The 19,282-nt window shown below is 42.7% G+C and overlaps 1 protein-coding gene across 1 annotated transcript in view; it reads right to left on the reverse strand.

Annotated features, from left to right (window-relative positions):
* LOC311233352 (uncharacterized protein) overlaps positions 1–19,282 on the reverse strand; it is a gene marked incomplete at its 3' end in the record, with an annotated part of 75,828 nt that overhangs the window by 28,118 nt on the left and 28,428 nt on the right. Inside the window, exons 3-4 of the mRNA XM_084320327.1 lie at positions 14,715–14,871; positions 9,279–9,614 (exon numbers count right to left, since the gene is read on the reverse strand). Coding sequence (XP_084176453.1) covers positions 9,279–9,614; positions 14,715–14,871 — 493 coding nt within the window. The remainder of the gene's footprint in view (positions 1–9,278; positions 9,615–14,714; positions 14,872–19,282) is intronic.

The following is a 19,282-nucleotide window of genomic DNA, read 5'->3' on the forward strand; positions in this document are numbered from 1 at the left end:
AAAAGTCTAGCATGAGCTCCAGGTGTTTCCAGGTGTTTGTACACAATGTCCAAGATGAAGAGCATAGCATCCTCCACCCCTTTACCTGGCTGATATGCGAATCGAAGGATCTAATTTACCCTCAATAAAAGACATAGTAGTGTTTTTTAAAAACGTCTCAAAAACCTTCATTCCTAATGAAGTAAGCGCCACTGGTCTAAAGTCCTTCAATTCTTTTGAATCTTTTGACATTGTGGGGCAAGGACTGAGAAAAGGCAGGTTTGATTTGATTTGATTTGATATTTTTTATTTTCGTGTCTTACATACAGATGTATGCCCAGCCCATATGGGCTTACAAGACACATAACAATAAGTATATAATAATATACTTTACCAATTACTTAACAAATGACATAGACCAAGATGGCCATAAAAAAAGAAAAATACAAGAAAATACAATAAAACGTAATATAACACAAGCTGTACTCAATGTAAATAAACAGAAAAACAGAAAAACAAGGTGAATTCAAATACAATTATATAGGATACAGTGTGTTTTGTCTCAGGTGCCATGCCTTCTCCAAAAATCCTGCAAAACCGAAGATGTCTTCCACAAAAAAAAAACTCAACATACAGCTCTCAGACTGCCAAAACAAATCTGGGTTTGCAATTTGATTTTTTTCAAATAAAGTCCTCCTCAAAGTGGTGTACAAAGGGCAATAAAAAACAAAATGATATTCATCCTCCACCACTCCCAGATCACACAGAACACACAGCCGCTCCTCCTCAGGTTTACCCTGGAATCTACCCACTTCCACAGCCAATGGCAGGGTGCCAGACCTCAACTGGGCACACAGAGACCTCCGTCTTCTCTTTAAGTTTAACATTACATAAGGTTCAGTAAAATACTCATTTTTAATTGCAATATATTTTCTAAGTTTAGGTTTTTTCAAAATCTCCACCTTCCACTTATCCTGATGGATTGTTGATAATTTTGTTTTAATTATGTGAACCTTACACTGCAAATTGTTCATAAAAATCATACTCAAGTCAGTAGAAGAAAAAATCATAGACATCTCTCTTGACCAGGGATGACCGTGTGCTCTGTCCCAATTAAAAATCTTTTTAGTCACCCTGCCATTTGGCAGCTTGATGAACCTCCCGGAGCTCGGATAGGAGTGGGTCTGAGATGGCCAGAAGATGCAGAGCATAGGGGTCTTGAGGGTGTGAAGTTAGACACTAGTCTAGTCTAGTGTGTTCATTAGATGGGTGAAATCCTCTTTCAGTGCCTCTGTGCTCGTTTTCTTAGGCAGTTAGCCTCTCTGGTATACGCGTCATTAGCGTTAGCCACGCTTCTAGGCCTCTTTGCTTTTGGAAAGAATGATAATATTTTTTTTTTTATAATAATTAGGCACTATAGGCTACACTACTAGGTCTAAACTACTAGGTATTAGGGATGGGCATTTTACAAAAAATCCAGATAGATTGATCGCATGATGTACTCAAGTAGTGATCGATTACTCGTGGAGGAAAACGCTGTACAAAATAAACATCTTTTCCGGTGTTTTAGACTTTGCTCTTTTATTTCGAAACCCCCAGACTGGAAGTATTGTTGTTATCGCTAGCGGAACCTATCTATGAGCGGACAACTTGTGTCGTCCGGTTCTGTGTTTTTGAGCTAACGCTAAAACAAATGTTGAGATTGTTGGTGAACAACTAACTTTAGGTTAGTTTTAACGTTAGCTAACGTTGAATGCAGCTACAGGCAATCGACGATGAGGAGGAAGAGCTGCTGATTTTAATCGGCAGCACGTCAAAGCCATATATAATAGAATAGCCCTGTGGTGCGTAGGCACGACAGCGCAACTCGAAACTACCTGTTGTATTAAATTAATTGATGTTTAACTTGTCATTTCAACTAGCCCCACCCATTCATTGTAAACAATGATGCATGTAATTGTATTAACGGTATTGTGTGTTGTAGCTATGTTATACATTCTGAATGGCATTAATGTTAGTTGGGTACTGTCATTGTATTTCGTTGGTTAGCTATTTAGCTAATGTTGATAGCATTGAATAGCATCAACGCTAGCTGGCTACAACGAATTCTCACAAGCTGGCATTGTAAAAAAGTGCATCCTAGTAAATAATTTAAGATCAAGTTTTATCATAGCCGTGAGTAATCGATCACTCATGCCCACCCCTACTAGGTATACACTATAGGCTACACTACTACTGTAGGTATACACTATAGGCTACACTACTACTGTAGGTATACACTATAGGCTACACTACTAGGTCTACACTATAGGCTACACTACTAGGTATAATAATAATAATAAATCTATAGCGCCTTTCATGAAACCCAAGGTTGCTTTACAATCAAGAGGGCTATGGGAAATGGGGCAGTAGGGGAAACGGGAAAAAAGGGGAGGATGAGGGCAGGTAAGGGATAATGAACCTAATCTAAACTAACTAATGGGGAAAAGCCTTGGTGAAGAGGTGTTTTGAGAGCAGTTTTGAAAGTGTCCAGGGTTGGGCGTTGCGGATTTCAGGGGGGAGAGAGTTCCAGAGGGTAGGGGACGCCACACTGAAGGCTCTGTCACCAAAAGTCTGTAACCTGGTGCGAGGGATGTAGAGACGACCCAGATCAGAGGATCGTAGGTTCCAGGATGGAGTGTGCTGGTGGAGGAGATCAGACAGGTATTGGGGGGTGAGGGCATGGAGGGACTTGTAGGTGAGGAGCAGGAGTTTAAAACAGATACGGAACTTGACTGGGAGCCAGTGGAGGTGGATGAGGTTGGGGGTGATGTGCTGCCAGGGCTTGGTGTGAGTGAGAACACTGGCAGCTGAGTTCTGTACACACTGTATACACTATAGGCTACACTACTAGGTATACACTATCAGGGTTCCCACGCTTGCCTTGACATTTCTTTCCATACTACCTCCTGATTTTCCAGGTACCATAAGTGATGATCTATAGGCCGCTGAAGTTTTCCGCCCCCATCCTCGCCCCCCCTCCCCTCACACACACAACCCCCTAGGACACCTGACTACTTACTTGATTTAAAAGATGTGCCAGTCAAGCCTACATTGTAAATGCTTAGAGATTATGTATTATTGATAATATCAATGCATGAAATAATGCAACAAGCTGTAGATGAACAACAATTTATTGAACTGGAACACATGAGCACTGGGATTGATATATGTTCTCTCTTCCACTCCTCTCCTATCTCATCCCGTCCTCTTCTCTCCACACCTCCCCTCGTGTACGCTCCTGTCTTCTCTTCCTACTCTTCTCAACTCCTCTCGTAACCGTAATCGAAATTAATCTGTGAGGTTGCATCGTTTCACCCCTACTACTCTTACTCTGTAAAAGCTTTTGTAAATCAAACTGGTTATAGTTATGAGAGCTAACGTTGGCTAGCTACTGTACCTGGCGCTGGCTAACTGGCTCGTTATGAGAGCTAACGTTGGCTAGCTACTGTACCTGGCGGTGGCTAACTGGCTCGTTATGAGAGCTAATGTTTGCTAGCTACTGTACCTGGCACTGGCTAACTGGCTTGTTATGAGAGCTAACGTTGGTAGCTACTGTACCTGGCACTGGCTAACTGCCTCGTTATGAGAGCTAACGTTGGTAGCTACTGTACCTGGCGCTGGCTAACTGCCTCGTTATGAGAGCTAACGTTGGTAGCTACTGTACCTGGCGCTGGCTAACTGGCTCGTTATGAGAGCTAAAGTTGGTAGCTACTGTACCTGGCGCTGGCTAACTGCCTTGTTATGAGAGCTAACGTTGGTAGCTACTGTACCTGGCACTGGCTAACTGGCTATCGTTATGAGAGCTAATGTTGGTAGCTACTGTACCTGGTGCTGGCTAACTGGCTCGTTATGAGAGCTAACGTTGGCTAGCTACTGTACCTGGCGCTGGCTAACTGGCTCGTTATGAGAGCTAACGTTGGCTAGCTACTGTACCTGGCGCTGGCTAACTGGCTCGTTATGAGAGCTAACGTTGGCTAGCTACTGTACCTGGCGCTGGCTAACTGGCTCGTTATGAGAGCTAACGTTGGCTAGCTACTGTACCTGGCGGTGGCTAACTGGCTCGTTATGAGAGCTAACGTTGGCTAGCTACTACTGTACCTGGCGCTGGCTAACTGGCTCGTTATGAGAGCTAACGTTGGTAGCTACTGTACCTGGCGCTGGCTAACTGCCTCGTTATGAGAGCTAACGTTGGTAGCTACTGTACCTGGCGCTGGCTAACTGGCTCGTTGTGAGAGCTAACGTTGGCTAGCTACTGTACCTGGCGCTGGCTAACTGGCTCGTTATGAGAGCTAACGTTGGCTAGCTACTGTACCTGGCGCTGGCTAACTGGCTCGTTATGAGAGCTAACGTTGGCTAGCTACTGTACCTGGCGCTGGCTAACTGGCTCGTTATGAGAGCTAACGTTGCCTAGCTACTGTACCTGGCGCTGGCTAACTAGCTCATTATGAGAGCTAACGTTGGCTAGCTACTGTACCTGGCGCTGGCTAACTGGCTCGTTATGAGAGCTAACGTTGGCTAGCTAGTTAGCAAGATTGCACTGCTTACTAACTAACGTTGATAAACCCAGGTTTACCACAGTTAAAACACAGCTACTTACATTTGAGGATAAACTTGCATAAGAAGTTTCACTCAAGTTTCACTGTAGATGCCAAGGCTCCCTTGGCTCACCAAGTTGCCTGCATCAAATTCCAACATACCATATAGGATGCCAAGAGCATGCTCTACAACATGGGATCGTCCATTTCTATCTACAATAAAAGCTGTTCACATGTAAAGGGTTTTTATAAACTCATGTTAATTCTGTGCTCAATAGTTACATTTTATTACACATCATCCAATACAATTTTCCAGGACAACTGTTTCTATTTCCATGTAATTGGTCACTTTTGCTCAGTTTCCATGCCTTTCCATACCTGGAAAATAAAAAAATGAATTCCATGTTTTCAATGTTTTCCAGGTACCGTGGGAACCCTGACTATAGGCTACACTATAGGTTACACTACTAGGTATACACTATAGCAGGGGTTCTCAAACTTTTTTATACCACAACCCAATTTGATTTAGGATTTTTTTTGGCGACCCCACACTTAATGTATCGCGTAATTTCAACGTGGAAATAAGGAATATCAAAATAAAAGCACACATTGTTGAACTTGATCATGCATATTTATTAGAAAATGAAATTACAGCACTATGTTATCAATGAAATTAATTCATAATCAACAAAAGCGACGGAATTGTTTCTGTATACACATTTATAAAACGAGGCATATTTAGCCAAAATATGTTGCCAGAACATGAAAAGAAAATGCGCTCACGTGCGCTTTGGCGGAGATCCACTGCTACTCTGAAAATCCGGCCTCACAGAGGTATGTTGCTGAGAAGGGGACAAGCTTTCTCAGCGCAGCATTACACAACACTGGGTACTCGTTCCGGACTGATATCCAGAATTTTGCGAGGGCCTGTTGTCCAGTGAACTTGACTTTCAGTAGCTCGTCACACAAAAAACGAATTACCCCAAAATCTCTGCTGATTAACCTGGAGTGTCACTAACGGAGTTTCGTAATCCAGCTCATTATCAGCACATTTCTCCAATCAGTTGTTTTTGTCTGCAAGGAAAATCTGCGCTTCTTCTCGGAGTTAAAAAAGGCGATTTAATACTCTGCCTCGAGATAGCCACCTCGCTTCAGTGTGGTATAGCAGCTGGCTATGTGCAGAGCCCATTTCATCGTGACCGTGAGTCACCGCTTCTGACAACAAACCTATCCATTGCGAGTCCAGGTTACACACAAAAGACCACACCCCCGGCCCCCTCCCGCGATTATACATGCGCAGGATGTAGTGAGATGTGTATTGGAATACTGTGTGTCGGCCTCCGTTGATGAAGGGGCGAGACATGGCAAATACACACAGCTGCCGGGTGGAAAACTCGATATGAGTTTTTTTTCTTTTTTGCCAATGCCCACTGTCACCTACCCGCGACCCCACTTTGGGTCGTGACCCGTAGTTTGAGAACTGCTGCACTATAGGTTACACTACTAGGTCTACACAGAGGGATGGACCTCCAGAGCAAGACTGAACACAACTCTTTCATAACACCGGAGTGAGAAGGTTACAGACACACCTCGTATGGGAGCAACTTAGAATTAATAAACAGGTCTAATTGATAATAGACTAAGTGTGTTAATGAATTAATATGCTTTCAGCTAATACTTGAAAAACCATCCAATCCGAATCATACTTTTTGTGATCCTTGCGATGGCACTACAAGCGAGGACACACACTGGAGACAGCAACAGAGTGAGCTGGCATTTCTACAGAGAAGTAAATTGAACGAGAAGTGAACGCGACATACGGTGTAGGTACCGCATATGTTCGTTCAGTTCTACAATGGTATGATTAAAAAACAGGGGTATATTTGCAAGTCGCACTGGTGCTACAAGTTATCATTTTTAGGAGCAATAAAATATCTTAAATGCTCACAAAATGCTACTAAATGGTCACACTCTGGAGCACTGTGTGCATTTATTTCTTAGAGCTCTAGAGGCAGTCTCAACAGTATGGATTAAACTGACTCTGCCAAGTCAATCTGTCACTATTGTACATATCATGCAGAAATGCCTGCTCTTCAAATCGTTTAAGGTCATTTATAGGCCTCATATTCTATATTCTATAATAATATTTAAAATTACATGGGTCCGGATGGCTATAGTACTGTATCTACAAAACCTTCTGTTTAATCATCTTTCCTTTATTAATTTAATTAAATTTGGGGTAATTTCAAGAAGGTACTGAACGAGCCTTGCATCACTTGTCCCCTCCGGTACACGAGGAGGCAGCTGTCGCATCTTTTCACCTGCACAGCGCGATCTCTCAGCGGTGAGGGTCTGCGTGGGAGGGACACGCCGCCCCCGTTGCTTCCTGATTCTACTGTGCAGGCGCACCAACCGACCAGTAAGAGTCGCTGTCCACAACGTCCGATCCCCACCCACCAGCTTCCCACCCTCTAACACTGCCAATTGCGTTAGTATGAACGACCAGCCAAGCTGGTAGCAATGCCGAGAGCTGGGCTCGAACCCAGCATCTCCTGCATTAGTGGCGAGCGCCTTGCCCACTGTGCCACTTAGCCGCCCCCTTAGACACAGTATTTCTGACACTAGGAATACATTCACTGAGGTCCATAGATGTCCCTAGATACCAAGAACATGCAAAGGGACCTTGTAGAAGTGGAGCAATCTTCCATCTACTTAGGTATGTATTTTAGGCGGATTTTCAGAAAATAGGGCTCCGGGCTTAAGAGGTTAATGTCTTAAAGTCTCTATCTCTCGCGATGTCTAACTCACTTCGTTACTATAGCAACGGCTTTCCCCCTAGCCGCTCCTTATCTGCATTGTCATGGCGACCACTATCTTTGTGTCACTATAGCAACCTCGTCTGACTCAAACCGGAAGAACTCACAGCTATAGTCTATTTCCCTAGCAACGGCTGCTAGCCCATAGCAACACCGCCCTATCTCCTAATAGATGTTTACGTTCGTCATGGCTATGAGTGACCTCGACTCTCTCCCCAGCTTCTTATCACTCCCACAGGCCCTGTCTTTGTCTCTAACTTGTCTGATACACACTATATCGGCTGCCCCCTTCCTTCCCTCGAGTCCCTACATTCCACCAGGGCCTTGAGGAGGGCGAGGAAGATCATGGCAGACCCCGCCCACCCGGGTCACGGCCTCTTCATTATGCTCCCCCACGGCAGGCGGCTACGGCTGCCCAAGACATTAAAATCCCGCCATAGACTCAGCTTCTTCCCCTCAGCAGCTCGCCTGGTAAATGAGTGAGGTGTCCCCCTGCTCCCCCCCTCTATGGCGAGCTGCTAGGGCCTGACCTCTGGACTTGTACTGTGCTGCACTGTATCCATGTCCCCAACCACTGCAGTTTACTGTCTTATTGTTGTCTCACTGTTCCGTCCTGTTTTGCACTTATTTATTTATCATTATTATTATTATGTTTATTCCTATTTGTGAAAAAATCATGCACTGAAATGTCAAAATCACGTTCCATTTGTACCTGTATAATATGGTGAATAAAGTAATCTGAATCTGAATAACATACAATATCTATATAGATATGTACTTAACCTACATGTTATAACCAAATGAAAACCAGTGATTTCCTTCAAGTGGTAGCAGCAAGAACAAGCGTTGTGCTAAACATTTTTCTTGAAATCGACAATTTCCAAGAATATTTTTGGACAGACTCGAAGGTCGTCCTGGGATATATAAACAACGATGCCCGGCGGTTTCATGTGTTACTTTGTGGCAAACAGAATCCAAATAATCAAGTCCACTACAGAGTGGAAATGACACCTCCGTTCACATATTGTGGCATAGATTGTTTTGGACCATTCTATGTGAAAGAAAGGAGCTGAAGAAGTACGTTCTTCTTTTCACTTGTATGTGCTTTAGAGCCACACACATAGAGATGCTTAATGATCTTACCAGATGCTTTCATCAATGCATATTGTGTGCATTTATTGCAATACGTGTATATTGTATATTCCTCTTTACTTACTTTTTTTTTTACTGTATGAAGCACACTCTCAGGGGCTCATACAGAACCAAGCATTTCACCGTAAAGTATGTGTATTTTATTGTGATAATTAATAAACAAACTTGGGGCGCTCCGGTAGCACACCACATAGCGCGCTGAGTCGCGAAGCGGTCGTCCCGGGTTCATTTCCCAGTCATGGCGACCATTTGCCGCATGTCTTCCCTACCTCTCCTCCCGTTCTCCCTCTCTCCCTCTATCGGTCCTGCGTGGCCAGAAAAAGCTGAAAATGCTATAAATAAAAATAAATAAAGTAAAAAAAAATTATAAACAAACTTCAAACTTGTCTGCATGTTTACGTTGCACTACTTTTATTGTCTTTTATACCTATTCTTATGTCTGCAATTTATGCATTGTTTTTATTCAGTCAATTGTGTGCTAGTTTTATGTAAATTGTATACTAGTTGCTGTGGGGTACTCTGGGCTGCGGCCCATGTGTGAAAGGTGCTATAGAGTCATTCATATTTATTATTATTATTATTGTATTGTAAAAAATGTATGCATTGAAAAGTCTGTAAAGTCTCGACGACATTGAAAATGAGGGTGACCTCAATTGTCCTTTTGAGAATAAATAAAATCCCAACCCGAGCACGCCATAAGAGCAAAATGGCATGGCCAGGTGACTACGGTCAGTGGCTGCCGGGGGGGCCTCACCTGGCAGGTCCCCGCTCTGCTGCTGCAACCGGCTGCTGAAGAAGCGCTCCCGCTGGGACACCTGCTCGTCCCAGGCCTCCAGGATGCGCCTGCGCTCCGGTGCCTCCAGGTTCAGGGTGTCCGGGTGGGCCTCCTCGATGTGGGCGCGCACGCAATCCAGGCTGTGTGAGTACTGGAGGTCCCCACACACCATGCACACCAGCAGCTGGTTCAGCGGGTCGTGGTCCATGAGGTAGCGGCTCCGCCACGCGCCGTCCGACATGGAGCCGTCTTCTTCTTCCACGTTGCCGCTGCCGTTGTTGTCGTCATACTCGCCGAACAGACCGTCAGACTCATCTGAGTGAAGGGGGGAGAGAGAGAGAGAGAGAGATAGAGAGACATTTACTAAAAGTAAATTCACTGACTATCAAAATAAATAATACCAGAGATAGTCTATATAATGACTTTAGTCCGTCTAAACATTCTTTGGCAATACTATACCTTCTACAGTGATGGGCAGTAGCTAGCTACAAGTAGCAACGCTACATAGCCTCAACGACTACCGCCCTGTAGCTCTCACCTCCATAGCCATGAAGTGCTTTGAGAAGCTAGTAAAGGGCTACATATTCTCCTCCCTCCCCATCAACCTGGACCCCCTGCAATTTGCATACCGCCCCAACAGGTCCACGGAGGACGCCATAGCCCATGTGCTGCACACAGCAGCATCACACCTGGACGCCTAAATATTAAAGGCAACCAATTTGTGTCTAACCACGCCCAACTTGCGTCTAGCCACGCCCCCGCGGCAGCAGCGTTGCGGCAGCATTATATTCCAGTAACCGCCCCTTATTCAGTATCCAGAAATAGCTCAATTGGCAACGCTGCATGGCTGTGGATCCTACGGCTCGTTGCTGGCTAGTTCGATTCCCTTCAATTTTTTTTTTTTTTTAACGTGCATTCGCATTCTTTCGCCGTTAAGTTTAGGCATAACTTTAAGCATTGTTTCGGAGTTGGTTAAGGTTAGGCATTGTTTCGGAGTTGCTTAAGGTTAGAAGGGTTAAGTTTAGGCGCTGTTAAGGAGCTGGTTAAGGTTAGAGTTTGACTTAGAGAATGGCAATATTTTTTAACGTGCATTCATTTCGCCGGTTAAGTTTAGGCATTGTTTCGGAGTTGGTTAAGGTTAGGCATTGTTTCGGAGTTGCTTAAGGTTAGAAGGGTTAAGTTTAGGCGCTGTTAAGGAGCTGGTTAAGGTTAGAGTTTGACTTAGAGAATGGCAATAGACAGCCTATTTCCGCGCTGCCGTGCTCACATGGGCGTATTGGCCAATCAGAGAAACGCTAAACACAAGTTGGTTGCCTAAAATATTCACGCCACCTGGACAAGAGGCAGGGGAACTATGTGAGAATGCTATTCATCGACTACAGCTCAGCATTCAATACCATAGTCCCCTCCAAACTCATAGCCAAGCTCAGGGACCTGGGCTTGAACTATGACCTCTGCCAGTGGGTCTTGGACTTCCTGACGGGCAGACCCCAGGTGGTGAGAGCAGGCAACCGCACCTCCTCATCCATCACCCTCAACATAGGGCCCCCCAGGGCTGTGTTCTGAGTCCCCTCCTCTACTCCCTGTACACACATGACTGTGTGGCTCAGCGGAACAACAACACAATCATCAAATTTGCTGACGACACAGTAGTGGTGGGCCTGATCTCTGCAAACGACGAGAGGGCCTACCTGGAAGAGGTCAAGGTCCTGGCGGGATGGTGTCAGGAGAACAGCCTCTCCCTGAACGTCAGCAAAACAAAGGAGATGATTGTGGACTTTAGGAGGTCGGGGGTCAGGGACTACAGCCCCCTCAGCATCGACGGGGCACCGGTTGAGAGAGTGAACAGCTTTAAGTACCTCGGAGCCCACATATCCGAGGACTTGACATGGACCACACACATTGACAGTGTTGTGAAGAAGGCACGACAACGCCTCTACTTCCTCAGGCGCCTAAGGAAGTTCCAAGTCAGTCAGAAGATCCTTAAGAACTTCTACTCATGTACAATAGAGAGCATCCTGACTGGCAATATCACCTCCTGGTTTGGGAATAGCACCGCACAAGACCGTAGCAGACTACAGAGAGTGGCACGTTCAGCCGAACGCACAATTGGAGGGGGGCTTCCCACTCTCCAGAACATTTACAACAAGCGGTGCAGGGGTAAGGCTAAGAGAATTATCAAGGACTCCAGCCACCCAAACAACTGCCTCTGAACTGCTGCGGTCAGGCAAGCGATACCGGAGTCTCATGGCAAGCACAGAAAGACGAAAACTGCGATAAAGCTTATATTCACGACGCTATAAAATGACAACCAACCGATGGATTTTTATTTTCTTTAAGCCATTATGAAGGCACGGTGTATGCACTCAAGTGACAATGAGAATGGACAGATCGCAATACTATATATATAACTGTTAGAAAGTACATCGGTTTGTTGACAAACCCTGGTCGTCCAGACCATATTACACTGCAAACCGTGGTCGCCAATGTGTTAAGGACCCCCTCGAAAACGAGATAGCATATCTCAAGGGGTTTATCCTTCCAATACATTTCAAATTACTCTCCCCATGAAGCCTTAATTGAAGTCATGGTGATTTCTTTTTGTTGCATTCCTGAGCCAATAATTTGATGACTGGCTTGAATTATTGGCTCAGGAATGCGACAAACAAACAAATCTCCATGAATTCAAGGATTCATGGGGTGTGTAATTGATAGATTTCTTTTTTTGGGTGAGCTATCACTTTTTAAAAGGGTGCAGATGCTGCTGTCACTTTACAGAGGCCAAAATGTAATTGTCTTTTATTTATGACCTTTTTTCTATCGATTACTCTCCCCATGAAGCCTTAATTGAAGTCATGGTGATTTATTTTTGTTGCATTCCTGAGCCAATAATTTGATGACTGGCTTGAATTATTGGCTCAGGAATGCGACAAACAAACAAATCTCCATGAATTCAAGGATTCATGGGGTGTGTAATTGATAGATTTCTTTTTTTGGGTGAGCTATCCCTTTTTAAAAGGGTGTACAGATGCTGCTGTCACTTTACAGAGGCCAAAATGTAATTGATCGATTACTCTCCCCATGAAGCCTTAATTGAAGTCATGGTGATTTCTTTTTGTTGCATTCCTGAGCCAATAATTTGATGACTGGTTTGAATTATTGGCTCAGGAATGCGACAAACAAACAAATCTCCATGAATTCAAGGATTCATGGGGTGTGTAATTGATAGATTTCTTTTTTTGGGTGAGCTATCCCTTTTTAAAAGGGTGCAGATGCTGCTGTCACTTTACAGAGGCCAAAATGTAATTGTCTTTTATTTATGACCTTTTTTCTATCGATTACTCTCCCCATGAAGTCATGGTGATTTTTGTATATAATGGAGTTGTTTGCAGAGGGGCTCACTGAATCTAACAATCACGTAGACATATACCAAGTGTGATTAGCAAGAGAGGAATGTTTGTGACAAGTGTAATGTAAAAAGATAACATTAGATTAGGAAGGATCCACACCAAGCAAGTTCTTCCTCAGACACGTTTTTTTTTTTTTTTTTTTTTACTATGTTACATTACATTGGGCGTATAGAAACAAAGATCATTTCAAAGTACAAACATATACAGTACCTGTGTGACATTTTGGATGAGGCTAGGCTCCATGTTAATAAGCAACTTGGGGTGAACAAATCTCCAACACACCCATGTCTGGTTTCTTTAACTGAAACGCCTCCTTGTCGACTTCAGTGTTTTAAGTCATCATAGACCTTTAAGTCCAAGGTACTAGGAATTTCAAATTTCTTGGCAACTGAAGACAAAGATTGCACAAGCTTATTGATAAATCTTATATTATTAATGACCTTTTTTTCTATCGATCGCCCCTTGAAGTCATGATTCTTGTTCACACGCTGTTGTAAAACTGTTTGCATCCCAAAGGATATGCCTGTTGCAAATAAAAGTGCATTGTTAAATACTGATTTCTGCTTTGACCCCGTTTATTTTAAATGTATTATTCCAGAGTAAATTATTATTTAATTCTATATCGAGTGAAATATGATATTCTATATTGAGTGAAATCTATTCTATATTGAGTGAACTACAACTCCATATTGAGGGAATTACAACTCTATATTGATTAAAATACCACTATATTGAGTGAAATATAACTTTAAATATCTCTATATTGAGTGAAATATAACTTAAAATATCTCTATATTGAGTGAAATATAACTCTATATTGATTAAAATACCACTCTATATTGAGTGAAATATAACTTAAAATATCTCTATATTGAGTGAAAAATAACTATAGATTAAAATAACACTCCATATTGAGGGAATTATAACTCTATATTGAGGCAATTACTACTCTTATACAGAGTCAAATACAACTCTATTGATGGGATCACAACTCTACGGAGTAAAATACAACTCTGTGTTGAGTGAAATGATGTTAGAGTTGTTTTTACTTTATGCTAAATGGAGCAAATTGGTATTTTGTAGAGTTAAATGTTAACACTAAATGGAGTAGAAATAACTCTGAAGATTTAACTCTGTGACAAGAGTCATTTTGACTCTATTTAGATTCGGAGCCAATACTGTCTTTTTGGGAGTAAAATTTTACTCAATTTGAGTAAATTTTACTCTGCGAATTTTCCTGTGCGCATGGTCTAATTCTCACAACCCACTCCTGCACGTGATGTAATGCTTTATTATAAGACATGTATGCTATGGTCTAATTCTCACAACCCACTCCTGCGCGTGATGTAATGCTTTATTATAAGACATGTATGCTAAGCTCTCTTGCCAACGACCTTGACCATGGTAGATACATTACAACTGACCCATCTCAAGCCATGCCCTCTTTTCTTGATCCTCCCATCACAACTGTTGCTTCCCTCGCCCCCAGACAACTGGAAGCAACGGTTGCGATTGGAGAATCAAGAAAAGAGGACGGGGCTTTAGATAGGTCAATTGAAGTTGGTCCCACGGGTGTCTGTCTGTGGCTGTCAATACTCCTAAGTGGTTAGGATGTAGAGAATCATTTCCCTACAAGGATTAATGAAGTTAAACTTGACTTAATATGGTACCCGACCAACTGCACAGGTCGTCCAGGATTTAGCAGATTCTCTGCTAAAACAATGCTTGCTTTGCAGGGTTTTTTAATATAAAAGTGCACGGTTATAAATGCAAGTCATTTAAATGCCATCTATTTGTTGGCAAGAGCTTTTATTAGGCCATTCGTTGCTGACTGAATGAAGAAAGCATCCACACTCATCTATGCTATGAAACAATCGCTTTTTTTTTAATTGCAAGCGTTCAGTCAGAGACCTTCTTCAAAGCAACAGGGGTGCGAGAGGTTTTCATTTTGCAATCTCAAAAGGGACTGAATGTAGCTGTCTCAATCTTCCTCACACACACACACCTCTCCTCTCCCCAGTGAAGGGCACTACATCCTCTCTGTCCTCGTGTTCCAGAGCTTCCTTCTCCAGGTAGCTGAGCAGTCGTTCCCTGTCGTAGGTCCCTGTGTCTTTCTTTACTGTCTGGTCCTTCTGACACATGCCTGCTGGGAGTAGTGCATTCTGGAGGAGACAGTTAAACAGCAGGACAGTTAGTTGGTCAAGAGATGTATATTCAGTAGGGGTGGAACGATACGCATTCGAACCGTGTACCGTACGGTACGACCCCCACGGTTCGGGGCGTCTGTGTATCGTACGGTTCAGATGATGTAAAATAAAAAAATTAAAAATTCATTTGGCGGAGCCGGGAGAGGTGATCGCTGGCAGCAGCAGCAGCAGGTGCTAGTCAGTTTGTGTAAAAATGGCAAGCACAATACAGGGCTCTACGCTAACCTTTTTCACTAGGGGCACAGGTGCTCCTAAATGAAAAAAGTTAGGAGCACACAAAGAAATTTAGGAGCACCCAAAAATATTTAGGAGCACAGTGAAAATATTTCAAGTAAAAGATTTTTTTTTATACATGTATATTTGTACTGTGCGTGCATGTGTGTAAATTAGCTCTTGCTACAACCCTGCATGTTTACATTTTCTATTTTGTACTCGATGTTCATTAACATGTGCTGTCCCTATCAAATAAACTATCAAATCAAACTACTGCTACAAAAGTAACAGTCACTTAACTTTAGCCCCTTTTATGCATACAATGCCTATGTTTTGGCTGTGTTGCTCTTCTAGAGAAATAATCCTTTCAGGGTTGCCTATTGAAATACTGTACACCTCCAGTACAGAAACATTGTTTATGAGTTTGCGTGTCAGGTAGACCATTGATTGACAGTCGAGTCTGCCAATTACGTCACACCGCTTGCACTCCGGCCGTCCGGCGCTGCAGCTGGACCCTATTGCCCACCTCTGCTGTTCATAACGCTAGCCAAGTTAGCTGTACACACAGATACACAGTGGGCCAGTGACTTTGGTGTAGGGGTGTAACAATGCATCAATCCTAAGGGGGAAATTCAACTGCATCGATTTGAAAATGTTAGAATCGATTATCGCAATTTGAATGTGTACACAGTGTTATGTTGTTATCATGTCCGTTACAGTCAACACAACGGCATACGCTACTGCATCAACGTTATGATTAACAAAGCAAGGCATTCGTTTTGTTGCATTAACGTTATATTACTATTGTTATCGCTAAATCTAGGTGTTCTAAAATATATTGCTATTGGTAAGACTAGAAGTTACATGTCTCGGGAAACTCTCGCATATCGCAATGGTGGCGTTTCAGGAAGTAAACAAGCCAAATGAGAGCTTCCGATTGGCAATTTGCTTTCTTTCTCTTGAAACCAGTCACTCTACTGTGATTGGACCGTTGGCTTGAGTGCAATGTGGGACTTGTAGTTTTTTAACGTTTCTCGCGGCGGAGAAAAAAAAGACGAGAGGCTGTAATCTGTACTCGCACACCGTGTGCGTAATTGAGTTTTACGGTTCGCACACATATTTTTAGAGGCATATGCGAGCAATTTGGTCGCACTGTAGAGCCCTGCAATATAAATCAATCTTCATTGCGACTTTAAAAACATAGCCATTAACATTACATAGGCCTACACACATCTTGCCATAGCGTTAGCAGTTTGTACAACACAACGCATGTTGAACTATGGTAGCCCGCCAGCTAATACAGTCAATGCAATGTTATCGTAGCTACTAGCTAGCATAGGATAAAATGGGAGTCTCAGTCTGAGAGGCGGGGTGTTTAAAGATGCGTTTATTCAACATCCAAGAAGGCTAACATACAACTGTGTTTTACTAACTCCAACCGGGACTATTGCCGCTTTTCCACTGCATGCCATCACCTCCTAATGTTACCGGAGCTGATAACGTTGGCTGAGCTGAAGGTCCGTGACGCTAAAATGTCCGTGGGGACCCGCCAACCCATAGATAGTTCCACCACAGTTGCACTCAATATTTAAATAATGTTAGTCTAAATAAATGTAGACAGATAATGTACGTATTTTAAAAATAGAATGAACAGAGCAGTGTTGTTTTGAAACAGTACAGTGTGTGTGTGTTCGTTTGATGTATGCTGCAATTTATATTGATGGCCTTCTAATTTGTTTATTTATTTATTTTAAATAAGTGACACTTTTCCCTTTGATAAGAAATCCAGCCATATTCCTTTCATTGTATTTCAAATACTGCACTTTAATTTCAAGCAAAAAACGAATCTTTCCATTAAGAACTGACAATCAGGGAATTTAAACATTGTTGACATTGTTTTTTTGTGTTTATATTAAAGAAAGGAAAGTCTAGTGCTGGCTGAGCATATTGTTTGTTTGCACTAAGTTAATACTTTGACAAATGTAGCCTATATTTTTCAGTCAGTTCGGTCTTTGTGTGCCAAACATTGTAAACCTTTTTTTTCTTTTTTTTTTAATAAATGAGAAGCATGTTTAGATTTTTGTGTGTTAAAATTTTTTTTTAATATAAAAAAAAAAAAAGTATATCGAACCGAACCGAAAACCGTGACCCCAAAACAGTGATACGAACCGAACCATCCATTTTGTGAACCGTTCCACCCCTAATATTCAGAGTATATACTAACTGGTTAACTGTGTTAAATGGATACTTTTAAGAGGCGTTTACAAAATGTGTCACAAATTGGGAGTGCTTTAAGTCCATGCAGAAAGCTTGTTGTTAAGAGAATAATAAGAAAAGCCACCGCCACATTCATCAAGCCGTTAACGTCAAAATCTGTGCTTACCCAGGGGATTTGCATGATGAATCCCACTCATTCTTAAACTGAAATCCACGTTCGCGCTAAATTCATTTGCATACAGACACGCCCACCATATCCTTATAAGGCGGGTGAGGCGTATGCAAAAGAGCTTGAGAGTTTGGTATTGCTTGAAATGTATAAAATACACTTTCATTACAGACTCATAAAGTAATATATAAAATACACACACATAGTTTAGTTGGTGATAATGTTTTGTTTTATTTGTTTTTATTTGCTTTATGAAGTTGAAAATAGCACTGCGCGTTTGCCACCACTACACAGCTCCTGCCACCACCGTGCTGCTGTGAACTGCATGTGACTCGACTTGATTGTATTAGAAACAGCCGTTATATGTTTGTGTGCGGCTCTTCAAGCAGACAGAATGTGAAACGATTTTGATGGTAAAAGAACTGAATTGAACTAGAAATTGTAAACTAATAGAAAAATAAAAGAAATTAAGATTTGATTCAAAAGAAAAGCAACGACTGGACATTCCCCGTTTTATCTTTGTAACAGAAGCTGGTGCCGAAACCAGGGATAGGAACAATCCCCCCCCCCTTCCCTCCCCCATCTCTCTGAGGCAGAGGTTAGACTTTCGTTTCATTTTCAGAAGAGTTTCGCCGCAACGTAGCAGGGAGCGCGTCACACTTTCATTTTGTCATATGAGCACAGTGATGTAGTACACTGCCAAAGCAGTAGGTGGCAGTAGGTGGCGAACATGAAGGCAATTTTCAACCAATCAGAACTTTAATGTGCCAATACACTTCCTGCAAAGAAAATGTCAACAAGCGGGCACCGCCATCTTTTGCCTATTTACCCAATGCAGCACTTCTTTTTCAGCAAAGTGTAATAAAAGTGCAATAAACAAAACGGATACATTCACTGTGTGTTCTGCTCTCTCATTTGTTGATGAAACAAAAAGATCTGTGTCTTTTGTTAGCTACATTGTTAGCTGCATGCTAACGTGAATGGAAGATGCCATTATAACAGTATAGCATTGTGGCTAGAACCTAACGTTAGCTCACGCTAGTTAGCCAGCACCAAACTGATGATATCAGGAGCCATCAGTAGCTAGATAACATTAGAGACAACACTGTGTGTATTAAACAAAGGTGAATAGATGACTGGGCCATTTGTTTAATGCTTGTTAAGATTGAAAGAGGAGCTCTGAGCTAACAGGGTCTGATAGCTAACGTTAGCCAGCTGCTCATGCAATCGGTAATGCTAGCAGAATGAATGGATGTAAACTTTATTTAACATATTGCATATGGGTACAATACAATACGGCTCAATACAAACAATTGTTAAGGGAATGCAGACTGTTGTAGCTTGGACTGGGGTCCTTATAACAATAACTTGACAACACATGGTAGCTGCAGCTATTTGGGACAGCTCTGCTGTCACCGGAAGGGCACGCAGATGGTATCTACTGCGCATGGGCGTTTTCGCAACAACGGCTCCGCCCAGATTACACGACTGTTGTCGGCAAGTTTTGGCGCTACTCCAAAACGGAAAACACAATTTCGCGTTTTCAGTAGGGCCACAACGTATCCGCCAAAAAACGCATTTCTGTGTAAAAGGGACAGCAAACGTATTCAAACGTATTCAAAAAACGACCACAAAAACACTAGTCTAACCATGGCCTGAGTGCCCGTCTCCTAGCGCTGACTAAGGTGATGGATGCCTCAGGGTCTTGGCCAAGATTGCAGTGACTGCTCTACATGCACCACTGAGGCCTTGGATCAGTTACTTACC

The sequence above is a fragment of the Notolepis coatsorum genome, assembly GCF_963971535.1.
Source record: "Notolepis coatsorum genome assembly, chromosome: 8".
NCBI classification, from domain to species: domain Eukaryota; kingdom Metazoa; phylum Chordata; class Actinopteri; order Aulopiformes; family Paralepididae; genus Notolepis; species Notolepis coatsorum.